Source organism: Strix uralensis, chromosome 5 (assembly GCF_047716275.1).
Source record: "Strix uralensis isolate ZFMK-TIS-50842 chromosome 5, bStrUra1, whole genome shotgun sequence".
Taxonomy (NCBI): Eukaryota; Metazoa; Chordata; class Aves; order Strigiformes; family Strigidae; genus Strix; species Strix uralensis.
Genome location: NC_133976.1, coordinates 25,862,325 through 25,881,627, shown reverse-complemented (window position 1 = coordinate 25,881,627; position 19,303 = coordinate 25,862,325). Strand labels below are relative to the sequence as shown.

Below are 19,303 nucleotides of genomic sequence, written 5' to 3'. Positions count from 1 at the left end.
TGTTCACCTGAGTAATAAACAAAGTTATTCTTTCAGGCATTTGCAAAATGGAAGAAAAATTTCTTACAAGACAGACAAACAGATCTGACAAGTAGCGGTAAATTCAGCTCTCTTTACACCACAGTGAAATATGAAATTCCCTGCTTTGCCCAGAGACAATCAAAATATTGATTGTCAAATGTAACAGCAGCACATCATAGGAGTCATACCTTGGCTGAGATTAAGATGAAGTGAGGCATCAGTAAGCAAGACAAAAAAGCAGGATAGCAGAAGAAAAAAAAAATGCTTGTACAGAAAAAAAGATTTTAATATACTCATATGGGCATGATCTCTTACTTCTTGATGCCCTAAAAAAGTACTTTTACACTGAAGATGATGGGCCAGTACAAATATGAACACTGCAAACACTGAGGGCTGGATTCTGACTAACAGAAAATTTAGGACAATTCATAAAAATATTGTATGGGTCCTCTGAGGGTCATCTAGCCTAATGCCCTACTTGAAGCAGGAGTACCACCAGCACTCAACTCAGTCATGGCTTTGTCTAGCTGAGTCCTGAAAGCCTCCGGTGTCAGAGACTCCAGAGTCTCTGTGGCAAATCTGTTCCAGCACTGTATTACATTCCTGCTGAAGAAAATCTTCCTAATTTCCCGGAACAAAAAGCAAAGACCACAATGCAGTACAAGATTCCCACTGCTAAGCACACCCAAGCCTAGCAATAAGAAAAATGTTAATAAAACAGAAGAGAGAAGGCAGAGTAACCAGAGTAACTCACCCAGGTGAGAGGTGGTGTGGTTGAGTTTAGCGAAGGATAAGGATCTGGGTTAATTAACCCTAATTTTACAAAGCCTCCCATAGTTTTGGAGTATCCCTGAAATAAAAGGATAACATGGTTAAAAATAAAAGTCCTTGGTTTTAATGTAGTGGTGGACACAACCACAGTAGCGTTGAGACTTATTCCCATGGAAGACAGCCACAGTAACATGGTGCCCGTGGGGTAACTGCTACAGAGCAGTACCTTCCTCAGTCCCTCTCCACTCCTCTCCCTACTTTTTCAATACCCTCTTTAATGACTTATTATTATTCTGCCATCAGTACTTCCATGGCAAGTACATTGGTTCATGAGATCAAAGGGCTAAGCTGGCCAGCACCAGTTCAAACTCCAGCACATCATTACAGATGGGGTTTTATCAGTCAGCTGGCCCATAAAAAAAACCTACTGAATACAGAGAGCCCAGCACTGAACTCACCTCACCCCAGTTTTACACCACTGTGATTGTACAGACATCAGGTAAACTGAGTTCAAATATTAGAATCCTGTATCTTTCCTTTAGGAATATCAGAGACAACCAGGACAGCAGTGGAATGGTATTTAAAAGGAACTGCAAAGCCTGCACAACAAAAGAAGTCTCAACTGTTTTCTGCTTATTTTTGTTTGTATCCCATTAACACTCCCACACAGTTGCCAGATACCTGGAAACACTTACATGAAAGTGACTAGAAACACTGTAAAAAAGCAGAATGGTGGAAAGAGGGCTAATTATTATAGGAGCCACCTTCACTAGCACTAAGTTATCAGCTCAGATGGCCTTCCAGCGAGATCCTTCTGTGACACCTCTTTTTAAACTGACTCCATTAGCTATGTGAACTTAATCTAGTAAAGGGATTCTGAGGAGATGTTAGCCTCCACACTGAATGCATTGCTTTCTGCTCTGCAACAGAGCAGCAAATGCAAAGGACCAACATTAACTTCTGCCCTGCTCAGGACTATGTTCTGGCATGTAGGTACCACACAGGCAGAGGTATGGCAAGCTCTTCCACGCAACCCTACCAACATCACCCCAACCCAAAGTGATGGGCCTGCTTTGGGCATTAAGAAAACAGCACTAACCACAGAAACATCATTCTTGCAGCACACTGATAACAACTCTTCGTGTCACCCTGACATTTTTGCTTTTTCTTGTGCTAACACTTATACAAAAGAAGAAAATTTTACCAGGCATCAAATGGAAGAGTAGATACTGTCCTATTAAGACTTCATGACAAAATAGATGCCTTCCACATATTTTTAGCTTCTGAACAAGAGATCGTATCTAGACTGACAAAAAGAGAGCTATTGCAATTTGTAACCCTTACTCCCTCACATCGGCCTTCCACCTTCTGTTGCTAAGCAAGCCTCCCTCCCTCCCAGAAATAAAGAAAAAAATCCTGTTGTATTGCAACAGAGGAATTAAGAGAGAAAGGACATATACATTCCTCAAGCCATGTACAAAACAACAACCTAAACCTTAACAGACATATCACAACATCCATAAAAGCTTTTTCAAACCTTCAATATGGTTTTTAGGTTTGTTCCTTCTTAATATATAATGATGAACTAAACAATAAAAAAAGAAATCTGAAAAAAAATACTGTTTTGATTCTGCTTTGTGCACCTAACAAATGAAAGGAAGAGAGTCTATCAGAAAAAACCCACATTTATCTCTTAACATTTTACTTAACTGGATAAAATGTTAAAGCTGCTCAAATTCAAGATTTCCAGTTACTTAATGAAAAACTTTCTCAGTTTGATGGAAAAACATAATTTTCTGTGAGATTTTTACATTATGTTTTTCACAGAAACATAAGCAAACTGTAAATTCAATTTATCAACTTTGAGAATAAATCAATTCTTAAAAATATGTAACAGCAACACACATCACACAAACGCATCAGATTTAATTTTTTTAAAATCTTCTATTGATTTGACACCAAATACAGAGCCAGAGAAAAAAAGAAACATAGATACAGACTATGCAAGCCAACTGACCAGCTGCCTAAACCAAGTGAAACTTATTTTTCTGGTTTGCAACAAACACCTGTTAAATAAACCAAGTAAAACTACATGGAAAAAAAATGAGAGAAGTGCTTTCAGTTATCTCTCAGTTGGGATACTGCAGAGCTCATAAATAGCACATACAGAGCTATAAAAGGGCGACTTTCAAATACACAGTTTTCTTGAAACAGCAACATTCATCTCTTGAGGAAAACAATAATTAATAACAACAACAACTTACTCTGTATCTTAAGGTGCCTCTCAACAAAGTGTGAGCTGTCTGAATACCATACGGCTCAGCATATTTTGTACTGTCTCTGTTAGGAAAACCTTCAAGATTTAATCCTGGGAAAAAATCCATCGGAGTAACAGTATCAAGTAATGATCCTCCAGCTGGAATATTGATAATCTAAATGTTGTGAAAGAACAGCAGAATTATTTCAGTGCACTGTTATTTAATAACAGAAAAGAGGAAGTATGCTCAAAATAGGAAGAATATGCATAGTGTTTCTGGTACAAACAAAGGCCCAACCTAAATAAAGCAGTTGCACAAGCCATTTAAGCATGTGCTGTGATGGAAGAGCGTGCACTATGTCAGCCATTACTAAACAAAGGGCTAAAACAAGCAACATCCACTGTTAGTTCCTGCTGCACTTATATTAAAATGTCAGGTTCCCATTTCACTGACATTAGTGTAAATTTGGAGCACCTCCCCAAACTACACCAGCATGAAGAGAGATTCTACCCATAGGCTCCCTGCTTTTCGGTCAATTTTTTTGTTCTCTTTTTGGGGGGGGAGGAGAAAGCAAATGTAAAGAGAAGGATGGGGTTTTGTTTCTTTTTTTTTTTTTAAAGATTAAAATAAATCAGGTGATATCACACTAATATAAAATTGCTGCCCATGTGCATCTTTACTCGCAGCTACAAAGCACAGAGAGAATGCACCGTTGAAGGAAAACAAAGTAAGGTTGACTAGTTCTATTATCACTCCCAACCAAAGCCTTGAACCCTGCTTCCTTCAAGCAGCTGATGCACAGATCTGCTATGCAGCATCAGTACAAACTCATTTTGTGACTTCTGAGCAAAGGGACAAGGTTTCCTTCTAGAAGAAAGACTAAAGCAATGAAGTCCGCAGCAATGCAGAAAGATCTTACTGTATTTGTCAGGCAAGACACCAGTGGGTAAGAACCCTGCACAATAGTCAAAGACAGCTAAGGATTTAGTGGCAAGGAGGAAAAATTGCACTTTTTACTGACAAGCTCACAAAGTGCTCTCATAATGGATCATTCATATTCATGATCTGATTTTTCCTAGCAATGGGTGAACCAGGTCAGAATTAAACAAGAAACATTTTCACATTCTCCAAGAGACCCTTTCATCTGAAACTTACGTGTTGTTGCTTTTTAAATAATGATCCAATGTACAATCCCTGAATTTCTCCTTTCTTACTGCAGTAAGAACACTAGAGCACCAAAATGTCATGATAAAACATCTCAAAAGATTTCTCAGTTTCACAGATCAAAAAGTTTAGACAATTAGCTAAACTTTACAGTAGTTATACAAGGCGGCCTCCTTGACATTTGAAGAGCTCAGTAACTACTCTGAGCAAGTGGGAGTGATCAAACAGATAGGACTGGAAAGCAGAAATGTGATAATGGCTTGCAACGGCTTTGCACAAATCATTTATGATCTTTCCATAAAACAAATGCAGTGACATTTGCTAGGTTAAGTATACTCTAATGACTCCTGCACAAACAGCAAAACGGAGCTTATATAAAACACATCAGTAAACACTGTACACTTTCACAAAACCCACTCAGTGGGTTATTGCTATTACAGACTGCACCAGAAGAAAAAGAAATCAAGAGTTCTGTCATATACTGTGCAAGTACAGAATGAAGCTGTTTGGTTTACAAACATGACTAGACAGAAAAGCAAGTAGAAGGATGCACTCTCACCTTTGTTTCACAGAGCCAAAGACAGGGCACTTAAGTGGCAAAAGCATCACACAACAGGGATGGAAGCTGAACCCAGAACACCAACCTCAGTCCTGTGCTTCAGTCATTAGAACATGCTCCTTCTTTGCTATCAGTTTCCATATAGTAATTAAGAATTAAGCTGGCAGCAGCCAGGCACCATCACGCTCCAAACATAGAATTAAGTGATATATATAACTTGCTTAGGCAATTGACTGTCACTGGTCTGAAAGTAAACACAGCACCTTACAAATCCCAAACCCCTCCTTAGCCTAATACCACCTTCTTTGTCTGGCTTTAAATAGAAATGTTAGTATTACTTCACCTCTCCATTTTTTAAATATGTAGCAGACTGAACTGTATTCAGCAACACTCCTTGTGGGCTCCAGCTGAACTTGTATCTCAGAGGATTGTCAGAGTGCTCTGGAGCTGGTAGGCCACCACAGAAAGAAGTGTAGGACACAACCTGTCAGATTTAGCCACAGGAAAGAAACAATGAAGAGCAGACAGACCAAGACGCAAACAGTACAGAGCTACCCTACAGAATCCCCATTAGTTCTTAAACTTTCTGTTGACATTATCTCCCAAATGGGCCAAATCAGATCTACAGTGGACAGGGAAAACCAAAGAATTTCACTGAGCAACAGTGTCAAGGTGTCACACTGCACGCACTGTCCGTCAAGGAGAGGAAACCAAAACATACACCGGGGCAAAGCCATCTTAGTTGATGGTCTCACCAATTGGACTAATTGGCACCAAATTCCCAGCATCAGAAGAAGTAAGGTGTCCAGAGTCCATTACACACCAGTGACATGCCCAAAAACTGGGTGGTGTTAAAGGAACAACTAATAAAATCTTGGCAGAACTATGCACTACCTGTCAACCTTACCGTAGCACCAACTTCTTTAGCCTTGTCAATACATTCCATCGCCAACATATGGTCAAGACCAGGATCCAAACCCATTTCGCTGATAACTGTAATACCAGCAGCTTCTACACTAAAAATAACAGAAATGCAGAGCTGTCAGAATATTCACTGTTACTGGCCTTTCATTCAGGAAGTTTGTCCAACAAAGGCCCAGTGAACCTTTCCCAGTACAGTAAATTCTGGGCTCTGCCTGCAGCTTGTGGAAAAAAAACAGAAGATGTTAACACCTGAAGAGTGACAAATGTGTAAGAGTCATTCTAGCCTTGGTTCCTCTTACTTTGCTGCAACATCTAGGAGCTGGTGGAAAAATAAATTCACACCCCACATTATCCTAGACAGTGCTATAATGCAGAAAGGTAGTAATGCAGAGGACAGCACAGAGCTAGTCGTAATTGCCCTAAACAGCTCTTGCAGGGGGAAGAGAGACTGAAAAGCCTACTTTCCCAAATTACAAGCATTTGGGTTTTCTTTTTGTAACAGTTGCTTACACTCCCAGAGCAGCTCACTTATCACAAACTGAGGTGATTTATTTTCGAAATCACTTTGTGTTTTGACAAATGAGAAGTGTCTTGTCTTTTTTTTTTTTTTTTTTTTTGACAGCATGATATGACCTCTTGGCATCACAGCAAGAATGGGAACAGAGGCCCCTAAAGCTCCCTCATTGCCTGCAGCACTGGTTCTCTACCTGTCTAGCTTTTATCTTTTGTAGAGACACAGCATGTACAACTCTCAACCCACTCACTTGAATTCACTTCAGAGTTTCCAGTACCGTGACTGAAAGTAGCACCTAGATGAACCTCCAGGCCCAAAACAACCTCCAATCATAAAATAAGTAGGACAAGAGAAATGTTAGAATAGTTAGAGCTGTCACCAATTTGAGACTAATACAGTGGGCCTGTCCAGAAGTTGTCATGAAGGAGGATATTACTGTAGATACAATAAGCCAAGAATGAGTTTTTATTAAGGGAATGCAAAGGGCAACAAACAAGCTTGCTGTCACTGGTAGAACAGGACAGTCCAGCTGCTCAGCTTGAATATTATCCCAGCTCAAACATCCTAACAGGTTTGAGAGGAGAGGGGAAGGCATAATAGCATGGAATAAGATGGGGCGTCCAGAAAAGTATGTTTCAGCGTTTAGAGCACTAGTCTGACCAAACTGCAGTATGCACTCATTTCTCTGCTCTGCTACAGCCTCCATATGGCAACTCTGTGGAAAGGTACTTAGTCCTCCATCATAGAAACAGGAAAAAGAATGCAGAAAACAATAATTCACAGTAAGTGTTGCACACGTAACAGCCGGCAAAATATTCAAATACACTAAATAAGGAAGCAACACCAGGGAGATACTACTCTCATACCTACCTCTCCTGGAGTTCCTTCATAGCTGGTGTTAAATAGCTGGCTGTTACCAAGTTCACTTTGTTGTCAATACATTTCTTAGCAACCAAAGGATGTGCTGAATAAGGCAGCAAACTACAAATGAAGGAGAATTATGCAACATCAAAATCCAATCAGTTACTTATGCTGTCACTGGAAAGTTGACAGCACACTCACAAATGTTTTTTGTATGCCTACAAAAGAGCTAAGTAAATGCAACAGTCATACCTGCCTTGCCCTGAGCAGTTTCATACCCACATAAGTGAAACACTACTCCATCTGAAGAGCATTGTTGTATACACTCAGAACAGGGCGCAGGACAATAGGGGAGTCATTCTTTAGACAGCATCTTTTGTCACACTTCTCTTTGTAAAAAACAAACCACTGACCTCTTTTCAAGGCCACCTTCTAAACAGACATGCTGGAGGTTTGGAAGATGCAAAACTGTAAAATCATCCTTGAGAAAGCTTGCATTACAATGATCTTGCTGAAGTACTTTGTGAAAAGCATGCTCTATATGTAAAGGAAACAATACTCATGACATCTGTGCCAAAATGGACAAAATGGCAAGGACTATGAAGTAATTTCCTCCCCTCTTTCAATACCTGGAAAGATATCTTTCTTAATGGCATATTCATGAGAAATGACCAAGATGTCAGAATTTTGCCTCCCCTTGCAAACATGCAGATTTGATCCCAGGAACACACATGCTGGTGGACACAACTGCCCCCTCACACTAAGAAGGCTGTCCACGTAACTGGTGAACACTTCTAAAGAGATGCTGCAGTCAAAGCCCCTTTGCAAGTCCTGATGCCACGCTACATGAGAAGGCAGTTGCCAGTTACAACTATTTACATGCACAAATATGACCCCAGTTCTTGGGCATTAAGAAAAAAGTTACCATGTTGATTTAGGTCAGTGAACTAGCAGAAAGAAGCAGCATCACTTAGGGTTGAGCCTGTCATGTTTTACACAGAATTCTGACCTGATCACAAGGTCGTGTTTCTTCACCAAAGAGGACAGCTTTTCCTCGTGTTTAATGACATCCATATGAACTGAAGTAACGTTCCTGTATTTTTTCATCAGTTGTTCAAGTTGTTCCTTCATGACAGATGCTGTTTTAAAAGTAAAGCACATCAACTGTTACCTAAAGATGAAGGTAAGACCAAAGCACTCCCATGTATAATTGCGCTTTACACACACCCCCTTCTTCCCAAAGAGAAGCAGCTGCATCGATGTTTTTCTTCACTAACAGTTGAAGAGAAATCTGACCTTACTTCCCCTAAAGTAGTCAATTTTATTATCAATTGTCAGTGTCAAGCCATAGCAGCTATAACTCAAGAATAAGAACCTACAAATACTTGCTCTCAGAAGTAAAGAAACACTCACTGCTAAATTGTGTAAGGAGAACAGACTTGTAACCAAGTAGCAACTTTGTGGGTGTACTTAAAAGTAACAGAAGTTTTAACTGCAGTTAAAACTATCAGCAGACTAGGTCCATACAAATTATTTATACAAAACTAGAAGTGATCTCCCTTCTTTTCCACTCTATCAAGAAGTAAATCTAGAACATGAGTACAGGACTGTTAAACCTGTCTTTGTGCAGTAGGAGACCCCAGAACCCACAGGCTCACTTGCATCATGTGCACATGTCCTCCCAGCATGGTTTTCTACAGCAGCACTGTCTACATTTGCCAGGTAACTGAGCACCCACATGGTGGGAAAACAAATAAACTAAACAGGAAGAAGCACACATTCACACCTAAGTGTTTTTTAGAGAGAGGTGGAAAAGTCTGCTGAATATATGCATCTCTTATGCAGAAATGGGTCACAAAAGTGTCATTAATTAGTCATAAAACCCCAACACTTTTATTAGAGGCTAGGCAGGGTTGTGATCCACCCCAAAAGCATAGTCCCATGTCTTTAATTCTGACACCTCATAAAAACCTGTGTCAAGGTATATTCTAGGTTTTAAAACACATACATACTGGAGGTTCAATCCATGATATCTCAGATGAACATCTGACACTCTTTGGTAATTGTCAAAATGTACTGAAAAAGACATTACAAAGTTTTCAAAGAACAAGTGACCAGACCACTGATGGAAGAACAAAAGCAGATTCTTTTAGAATCCTTAGAAATACACTGTTATCTCAGATCCAGAAGTAGATCAATTAAAGTGTTTGAGGGTGAAGAATACAAATAACAGTCACATAAGAGGGGTGCTTGGATGTGTATGTTCAGGCTCGAGAAAAGTTTTAGAGAAAGATCACAAGAAAGCGGAAAGAGCTGTAGAAAACACTTCTATTGATATAGGAGAAAGTGGCTCATCTGAACTAGAACAATAATCCTACCACATGAGGTCTGGGAAAAATAAAATAAAAATGACCATCAGAAAAACATAACAACAGCTCTACAATGCCAAATCAAAAGTACCACTAGCCCATTCAGGCAGACTAGTTTGGTTTTGGTTTTTTTTGGAGAGAGAGTATTAGTGGAAAAACTGTTAGGTGTAGGGGGTCAAAAGGATCAGACAAATGAAAAACTTCTAAAATGGAGAGAAAGAGAACCAGAGTTAGAGTAACGAGTGGGAACTCTGTGACATCCCACATACAGCACTATGAAACCAAGCAGCAATTTGTCTTTTCCTTATTTATTTGGTGGACAATCACACAGTAGAGTTGATCTTCATGCTTTGATTTGGGGAGACATCACCCCTTGGGTCTACCAACCCTTACTTAAATCAGTCATCCAGAGGTCTGCTTGGCAGAACAAGGTGTAGGAGAAAACTAGAATGCCAGAAACTCTCAAGATGCTCCTAGATGTATTAAATACTATTGGCATTCATGAGCTCATCCGTTTGCTGGAGAAGCACTACACAACTAGAAAGGTAGGGGGAAAAATAAAAAATAATTGCCTACCCCAGAAAGTGCCTTTCCTTGCAGGTTTACAACCTCATTTGAAACAGAATAATTAAATAGCATTAAAATAGGCAGAGGTTTTGTTCCTGCTTTGATTTTCACATGAAAATACAGAAAAGGTATGCCTGGTCCTTTCCAATTTGATGAAATACTGTATTGCATTGACTCTTAATGGAAGATGGCAGTGGGAAAATTGTATGCCCAATGTGTTTTAAAAGTAAACTGGTTTTGTATTAGCATCATCCTGCTGAAAAACAACCATTTTTAATTAGTGCAACAATTTATCTTAAGGCCTGAAGTGTTTTAGGTACATATTTTCTCCTGGTTTTAAAAATGGTCACTTCTCTAACCTGGCCAAATAAATGCAGAGGTGAAGTATTCCATCAGTTTTTCATGGTAGTAGCTGTTTCTGCAAAAGCACAAACTACTTCACTGAAAAGCAAGAAGCTGACAGAAGTCCAGGAGGGGAAAAAGTCCAAAGAGGAAAATTTGTTTCTCTTTTTCAGGCTGTGCTTGGTTTAAGTGACAGGAAAACCTTAACGTTTTAAGGTCTTGATGAACATACAGGTTCAACATAGCTAACTAAGAGATTTAGTAAATAAATACGTCCCCAGAAAAGCTTACCCCATCCCTCATTCCATGTAGCTAAATACTTATAGATAAATCTGGTTAAAAAAAAAATCTTTCAAAACTGTTTCCGTACATTTTAACAGAATTCCTATTTATAGCCAAGAACAGCTTAAATAACTTAAAAACAATTCACATCATTCACCATTTTTAACAAAACAAATATAAAAACATTGAGATTTTGCTCAGGCCCAGATTCAATCTGACTAGTTTCAATTCTTACCTTTGGCTTAGTCCTACCAATCTTGCATTTGCTAATATTATCACTAAAAGGGAGAAATCCAGTCTCCGCCTGCCTCCCCTTGTTCTTTCCTACTACCTTGCTCCTACTGTCATCAGCACTTCATATTACAAGGAAAGCAGAACTGAAAAAGATATTCAGGTTAAAGCAACCAGTATTTGCCACATCTGACTTAAAGTGAACTGGTTCCCTGTCCCAGCTCACCATGCTGCCAGCACAAGGACAGCAATGGGAACACAGCCAGGTGAAAGGAGTGGGCACTGAAGGCAGCAGGTGGGACACAGGCTTAAGAATTAAAAGCAACTGTGCCCCTAACTTAGGGCCTTACTTCCTTATGGTCTTTCCAAAGTCAATGGGAAATAATTATTGCCAGATGGTGATTCTCTGTACCCTACCAACCAACTTGTGCTGAGGGAAAAGAGGTAAGCAAAATCATCTCCAAATTCAAACCAAAAGAAGTCTGGGACCATGAAGGTTTCCCAATTAAGATTTTCACCATTTGGATTTAAAGTGGTGTAGCCTAACAGTAGGGAACCAAATGTGGCACTGTGATGTGCATTTCATGCTTTCTTCATCTACCTGCCTGCTGTCAAATATTAGACAAATATCATCTTTGTGTCTCTTTCCTTCTGAGCATTTTTTTTGGTGTGTGCTGTAGGAACTGCATGTTTATAAGCTTCCCAGATAAGAGGCACCTGCTGTGTTTGCTCAGTGTTTGCTTGGCAAAACAGATCTTTCAGTTCACCTGGTTTCCCTTACTGCTACTGTATTGCAGGGACTAGATGCAGCCTCCATACTAATGAGGGGATGGACACTGAACACTGCTGTAATCCTTCACCACACCAGGCGGTGCTAATAACAAGGGTGCAGCTTCCTTAAGAGTTCCCTTCTTCTTTCTAGTAAATCTTTTCCCAGGGGTTAAAAGTACTATGGTAAGCACCGCAAAGGGTAGCAAAAGCAGCCAAGTATGAAAGTAGCATGAAGGGAAAAAACAAACCAAAACAATAACAACAAAATTCAACAGAAATACAATGGTAAGTTTTAAAGGAAACCATTTCCCAGCAAAATATCTTTCAGACAATACAGCCTGAGTTTTAAATCTGAAATCACAGAATCAGGGTAAAGTCATCATCAAGGGTACAGAAGAGTGTTTCTGAGATGCCCAGCCTGAAATATGCTACAGATAAAACCAAAACAGAGGAATAAACAAGCAGGCATGTGGGGATGATGGGAAGGTCAGGGTCTGAAGGTTTACCACCACAGTACTGGTCATACCAACAGCAGGGGCTTCACTCATACAGCTGTCTATAAAAAACAATTTCCTCTTCAGTTTGTGTGAGGCTGAAAACACAGCCAAGCACCAATTAAAGTGACTAGTTACAAAACCAATTCCAAGTCCAAAGCAGGTTAAAAGGAAAAATACTTCTAATTTCCCTATAGGTTACACATGCAAACAGTAAACTTTTAATGTGGCTATATCATTTTCAAATCGATTATATAAACTCAAAATGCTCAGAAAGCTATAAAATCCTTTTCTGCTGTGCATAATAACAAAGATTTTCTTTACCTGTTCTCAGAATCAGATCCCTGTATTACTCATGAGAAAGGTTCTGCCACACTAGCAAGTTGAAATAAGAAAATTTTTCAATGAAAAACAAGCAAAGTCTTACATACCAACTGTGATGTCAACGTCAGAATCTCTAGTGAGATATTCAAGTACAGGGCCAGAAACATAGCCAGATCCGAGCAGTAAAACCCTCTTCTTATTACCCATCTTCAGTGACTGAGCATATTCCCTAGGAGGTGTTACAGGCAAAATTAAAAATCACACAGAAGAACGAAACTGTAAGATGCTAAAGCTAACAGAATAAGCATGTTTTAGTAATTCTACAAACCAAGAGCTCTATTCAGACCGAGTCAAGATCCTGGCTATCTAACCCAAGACTGACTAGTACTGCTTCCATTCTTATGCTGTGTAACTTCTAGTTTCTTTCCTCCAATACAAACATGATCAAATCCATCAACATCTCCACTGCTTTTCCAATTGCTACTGGCTGTTCAACAAATTTTTCCTCAGTTGTCACTGTACTTTTCCCAATAGCCAAATTACTGTAACCTGATCACTTGAGGACGACCAAGTTGTCTCTGTCACGTTGGGCTGTCAGAAAGGGATTCCAGGCTCTGCCTAGCTCCCTTTACGTCACGAGTAACTGTTAAAGTATACAAAACCATGTTGGTGAAAGTGTATTTTAGTTAAATTATACTAGGTTCATATTAGTCCATCATAGGAACATGATAGTCAATAAAAGTCAAATAAAAGTTAATGCCCAATTAAGAAATCTTGTTTGCAGACAAGAACTCAGATTTGAAAAATCATCACAGACTGTTTCAACTAAGCTTCTACTACTCTCGTAAATAAATTTAAGAAGTAGCTCTCCTGTTGACTTTCAATATAAAATGTATTCACAACAGATTTTGCATTTCTTTTTGCCAACCAGAATAACATAGTTCAGCAGTTGCCTAAATATGTTCTCATAAATGTATAAATTTTAGTAGGAAAACACATTTTGGTTATTTTTCCTTTTAGCTTAAATTTGCATTAGGTTGTAAAATAAGGATTGTAAAACTGTTTGTCTAAAGTGTCATCACTATGCAGATAAAAACTATTTAGCAAATAAAAAAAATTTTCTTAAAGCACTTTGTTGTTGAAGAAAAGGAAGCTGTTCATCGCCCTGTTGTTTAACCTAATTCATGGAGACTGAGGTTTGGCTTTTCTATCCCATATCCTGAAAACAAATTTCAATAAATAGGTAGGACCTTCAAGGATACAGACTTACGGGAAACTTCGTAAGTCTATAAGCAAGTTCCTCAATTTCCCCTTTATCTACGGAGAGTTTACACAGGCATATACTTCATTGTGGATTATGCCACCGAAAGAATACTGACCTCTAGCTGACAAGCTCATGTCCACTTTGCTTAAAGCTGTTGTCCTTAGGAGAGGACTAAACATATGTCTACTAAATAACATTTGGTTCAGACCTTTTGGGGGCTCGACGCAACATCCATAAATCAATTTTCAGTTGTGTTTTTTCAGTTCAAAAACCACCAAAATAATGAAGGATGGTGCTGCAGCCTGCCAGAACAATAACTAATAGCGTGACAGGAGTGGTATTGCATGACCTAAAGCATGGCATAAAGTACCCGACCACATATGGGGGAACAAGGTCTCAAACAATAGTGTTGAAAGACCACCCTGAGTGAAGAGAGTTAAATCAATACCAAATATGTTTATATCATCTGTCTGAAGCACATTCCAGCCTACTGTGTCTGAATATTTGTAAATCTTAAATTACTGTCCAAAATTCCAGATGTTTCATACTCCCTTCCTGCACTTTCAGGCTTAATTATTTTTTTTTATAAGTCATACTTTTCAATTCATTAAATCTGAATGGGATGTACCAACATATCACCTCTCTAATCTATCTAAATTATTACTACAGATTACTGTACATTTTCACTTTTTCTTAAAAAAGTTAAATCATTATTTAATCCATCCACAGAAAGCCTCCTAAGCCCATCATACCCTTTCATATGACAAACCCAACGACCTTCCTCCTCCTCCTATCAATTCTAATAGAACATCCTCTTCCACAGCTACATCCTCGTGGACAAGGGAGGAGAAAGAATTCCTCTCTACCCTTTACTTACAGGGAACAGCGGTGGTACGCAGGAGCTTGGAGCAATAGTGTTAACAAAAGGGAGACTTCCTATATGAAGCTGGATTTTGCAATCAAACTTCTTATCATATATATTAAAAACTTCTCCATTGTCTAGAATGAGGTCATACTTGGGTCAAACACAGCATGTCTGCCCTAGGACAGGCACAAACATAAGCTTCCAAATGACCCATCAAGAGTGGGAACAGAATCTATACAGTCCCAGAAAAGAACATTCCAGATTATGCTTATTCTCTACATACAAGTTTAAATAATACAGTTATGTCAATCTATGAATAAATAACAGTAATACTTAGAGGTCCATATTGTTAATGAGATATGCTATTGCAGCTGTGAATGAGGAACTGGGAGCAGGTATTAAGCAAGTAAAGGTGAAAGGATGGAGAAAAATTCAGTAAATCAAAACTGCTCCTGCATTCTAATGGCACCCAAGACAGTTCAGCTTATACAGTCTGGCAACCCTATGTCTGTTCATGGACTTCCAAAAGGTATAAACGTCTAAATAGAGCCCTCAGAAACTAAACTAGACACATAATACTTTGTTAGAGTAATAACACAAGCCACACAATTCCTACAGGCTCTAAACAAGAGCCTATCTCTAGCTAAACCATCACACCTTAAGCAGTAAAATCCCTGCTTTCATTTGCATTATCTCTACAGTTTGCAAAGTAAAGGAGGGTATTGTTAGCAGGTCTTGCTTTTCTGACAGCTAAGTGAGCAACACCAATGAAAAACTGAACATCACATGCAACACACAGGTCCACAGAAATATCAAAAATCTACCAGAAAAACCCCTTGGGAATGAAGTCTCTGGATTCTCAGGACAGTTAACACAAGACCATGCAAGTGATTATGGAGAAAGCAAAAAAACCCACCATAGCATCATGCTGTGTGAGGAATAAGAAAATTTGTTATTGAAACAGCTTCTTGAGGTGGTCTACCAAACAGCACACAACAAAAATCACTGTGAGCAGAAGTCTCTGAGAGGCAAACAGCATATTGCTTTGGGTGGAAAATGCACCTATAGTTCATCATGAACAAGTTCATAACCAGAACTCATGCAGTTCCCAAAGGGTTTTGGAGAAGTTTGGCATGCAAAAGTCAACACACTATGCTTTTAGTGCATAGCGCGTGCAGTGCTTGTGGTCAGACCAATTTCAACTTTTATATGATACACAGTGCAGCTGGGATTGAGGACGAACATGAAGCCAGAGGTACCCACTTATTGTCAAATTAACGTTTTTCATAGGTAAACTATAGGTGTTTGTAAATAATAGGGAGCAAGGAGAAGGGAAGGGATACCCAGGTTATTTATACTTTTGTTAGCTTAATCCACTCAATGCTACTTCTTTCATGTTACCACTGGCAGATAACTACTGACACAGGGTGTGGATGAAGTGGTAGCTAAAGCTGTAGCTACAGCAATATAATGAAAATCTGAGTCTCACAGAGGCTCCTAAATACATCCAGTCACAGAACAATGCTATACAACACAGCACTTGAGCCATAATAGAGGAAACTGGATTCAAGGTATATTAGAGAGCCTTGTCCTTTCAGCCATTCCTTTCAAAGGACTGTATGTTATATTCATTTTAAAAGGGCAAGGAGTAACAATACTACTGGTACATGGCTGTTTTCTGCCTCTGGTAAAGCAGTCTTCATAATGTATGAAAGAAAAATGACCGTATTCTCAACTTCAATATAAATTACTAACAACACATGTTAATGATTTAGGCAATGTGCATGAAGAAAGAAGGAAATCATCAAGCTAGGAGACATTTAGACACAGTGCAATGTAACAGTATTCCACCAAAACACAAGGAAATAAATGCAAAAGGGGAGACAGAATGCAGACAAGTTTTTTTAAAAAACCTGAACCAAATAAATTTTAAGAAGCTATACATTACCTGCTCTCCCTCAATTTCTGGATATATTCATACTTAGCTGTCAGTGAGCCATTGGACGCAATCACTGCCTATAAATACATGAAACAAATCTTGAGCATTTTTTGCACCTGTATGTTTTAAAGCAGAGGAAGACAACCAAAGTGCCAAATTGCAAAACTTACATCTCGAACAACAGATGAGTAATTCTGGCTTTCAAGAGGTTCTGAGCCTTCTGACAACAGCTGTGGAGATAAGTTATTTCAAATCAGGTCATTTTATTTCCCATAATTTTTTTTCAGAGTAAAACATCAAGATTTTAAGCAACATTTAAATTCATGCAACAATACCAACATCTTGTATATCCAAAATTCTCTTGGCCCTGATCAGTGTCATTTGCCCTTTATGAAAACATGCAAATTCAAACAGCAGTATGATTGTGAGTGATTGTTGAGTGTCCCAAGAAAATCTGATTTAGACCTCTACTGCAGGGTCAAGAAGCAATGAACTACCTGCCAGAGCCTGTTTCCTGCCTACAGAAAGTGTTCTTGACAAATCCCCAAGACATCCAGGTCACTAATGTCTCATTCACTGTTGCATTTTGAAAGTATTGCCTCAAGACTTAGAAAACTTTTTATTTTTTTGATGTACAAAGTCAGTTATGTTCTACAGCAGATTCCTTCTGAATGTATACAGGAGACCAGAAAAGCAACAAACAAGCAGAGCAAAGTTTGAGTCTTCCACCTTCTTGTTGGGACACATAAGACCTTACCATCTCTTCAATATATGGGAAAAGCATATCGCCAAAGTACTCTGTTGCTTCTATAGGAAGCTGTGCTGGCAGATTGTCGATGGTACACATCAGAATCCCAGAGCCTTCAACACTGAAAGAGAGAACACAGCTCTTCTAAACTACTTCTCCTTGGTACCTGAAAGGTACCACCTTTCGTGTTTTAAACGCATGATTTTGCAATATAAGGTTCCACTGTACAAATTACAGAGGAAAGCAATAAAAATTAAAGGCTCTCCCACCTGTCATGAATAATATGCTGGTCAGCATCATACATACAAAATGGACTGTCAATTGTTGTACACTCCGTCATAAATTCTATCGATCCCCCAGTGTCTGCTGAAATGTCACATATTGCCAGAAATCTAAAGCAATTAAACAAAGAAGATGAAGTAACAGAGCATTATCCAAATTACTAAAAAACATAGGTATAGAAGATCACAAGTGAATGGGAAATAAAAGAAATGTGAGAAGATCTATCAGTCTTGTAGTTACATTCATCTTAACCAATTTAGAAGTCAGCACAACACAAACAATGGCATCCAGAAACATAATGGAAATCCAGCCCTACTGTAGTCGTAAGATTTCCATTCATATCAACAAGATCCATATTTCATGCGTAACTTCTCAAAGACCAGAATCCACTCATCCATCATTTTTTCTCTGTACTCTGTGTGCTGCCAACACCTCCCATTCATTATCCATCTACCAATTCTCCTGAGCTGTCACTGGGCAGTCCTGCACTAGAATAACTTCACCATCATAAAGGGAAACATAAAGAAGTGGCTGTCTCCTTTCAGTTCACGGATAGCTGGCACAGGTGGAGCACTCATTAGCCTAACTCACTACCTCTGGCTCCACTCAAATTCTTTATTTGTCATGTGAGAGAAAGATGTCAAGAGTGGGCAGAAAAGAGACAAAGACGTGCTTCCTCACCATATCCTCCCCAAATTCATCCCCAGGCTGTCTCCCAGAGAACTATTACACAGGGCTGTTAGAGAAAGGGTGGCTCCCACTCACACTGAAAGGAGACTAACCCTGGATTTGCATCCCACACTCCATCCTTAAAGCTATTCAGGGTTGTGAAGGATTTCCGCTACCTGCTGGAACAGTTATTGAACTTGTACAAGCCAAATGACAGGGTAGGAAGAACTTAATCAACAAACTCTGCTCAGTCATAGAAACTTCTAGCAATAATGGTGCAGTAGGTACATTTCCCAGATGTCACACTGTTTGTATTGATTCTGCACAAGGATCAATGGCAGAACTACCTTTGCAGTAAGACAGCCGATACCTGTCAGTCATTTGTACTGTAATGTTTTCAAAAACTCCAAACTGTGAAAACAAGACTGCAAAGCACAGAAAAACAAAAGCAGAATCAATGGGGCATTGTGCAACAGCAAGGGGAACAACATAGGAAACAGAACATTTGGTAGATACTGTGGTGAAACTGCCCAACATTATGACTTAATCATGGTGCTGCAGAATTGTTACAAGTGAATTGAGGTGTCTTACTTGTGTGGTAACTCAGGACAGCCCTCTGTTGCACCAGCAGCAGATCTAACTGGCACCAGCAGGTTCTGAGCATCCTGTCGACTTAATAAGCGAGGAGTATGTTGTTCCCAGTATATGCCATTAATTAAACAAGTTGTGTAGGGTGCAATCTGCAAAGAAAGTTACAGATGCCTGATGTTCTCATCTATTACTTTAAGAAGTTGAAAGCACCTGGTCTAGTGTTTCAAATGAATGCTCTCTCAACCAATGGATATGCAAAGGTGTAGTAACTACCAACCCAGGGAAAACCTTTCATAAAAGAACAGAAGAGATGCTCACATCAGTGTTAAAGCGAGAAGTGTAAAGTTCTGGATGTTTATCATAGTCTACTGGATCATAAAGTCCATCACGTTTCCTTACAAGATGATGGTGACGACTTAACACTGTCCCATAGACTTTTCTGAGGTCTGAGGTTAAAAAAAAATAAAATAAAATAAAATTAGCTGTTATACTT

The 19,303-nt window shown here is 39.1% G+C and overlaps 1 protein-coding gene across 6 annotated transcripts in view; it reads right to left on the bottom strand.

Annotated features, from left to right (window-relative positions):
* AASS (aminoadipate-semialdehyde synthase) overlaps positions 1–19,303 on the bottom strand; it is a 31,525-nt gene that overhangs the window by 6,323 nt on the left and 5,899 nt on the right. For 5 of the 6 annotated variants that reach the window (XR_012629149.1, XM_074870168.1, XM_074870164.1 and 2 more), the window contains 13 exons: positions 19,129–19,256; positions 18,811–18,959; positions 17,538–17,660; positions 17,278–17,389; positions 16,691–16,750; positions 16,530–16,597; positions 12,560–12,681; positions 8,082–8,211; positions 7,082–7,192; positions 5,681–5,789; positions 5,117–5,257; positions 3,057–3,224; positions 776–871 (listed from right to left, as the gene is read on the bottom strand). Coding sequence is in view for 5 of the 6 variants with exons in the window: in XM_074870168.1 (XP_074726269.1) it covers positions 776–871; positions 3,057–3,224; positions 5,117–5,257; positions 5,681–5,789; positions 7,082–7,192; positions 8,082–8,211; positions 12,560–12,681; positions 16,530–16,597; positions 16,691–16,750; positions 17,278–17,389; positions 17,538–17,660; positions 18,811–18,959; positions 19,129–19,256 (1,517 nt within the window). In the remaining variant the exon portion in view is untranslated. The remainder of the gene's footprint in view (positions 1–775; positions 872–3,056; positions 3,225–5,116; positions 5,258–5,680; positions 5,790–7,081; positions 7,193–8,081; positions 8,212–12,559; positions 12,682–16,529; positions 16,598–16,690; positions 16,751–17,277; positions 17,390–17,537; positions 17,661–18,810; positions 18,960–19,128; positions 19,257–19,303) is intronic. The other variant, XM_074870165.1, reaches the window with a different exon arrangement.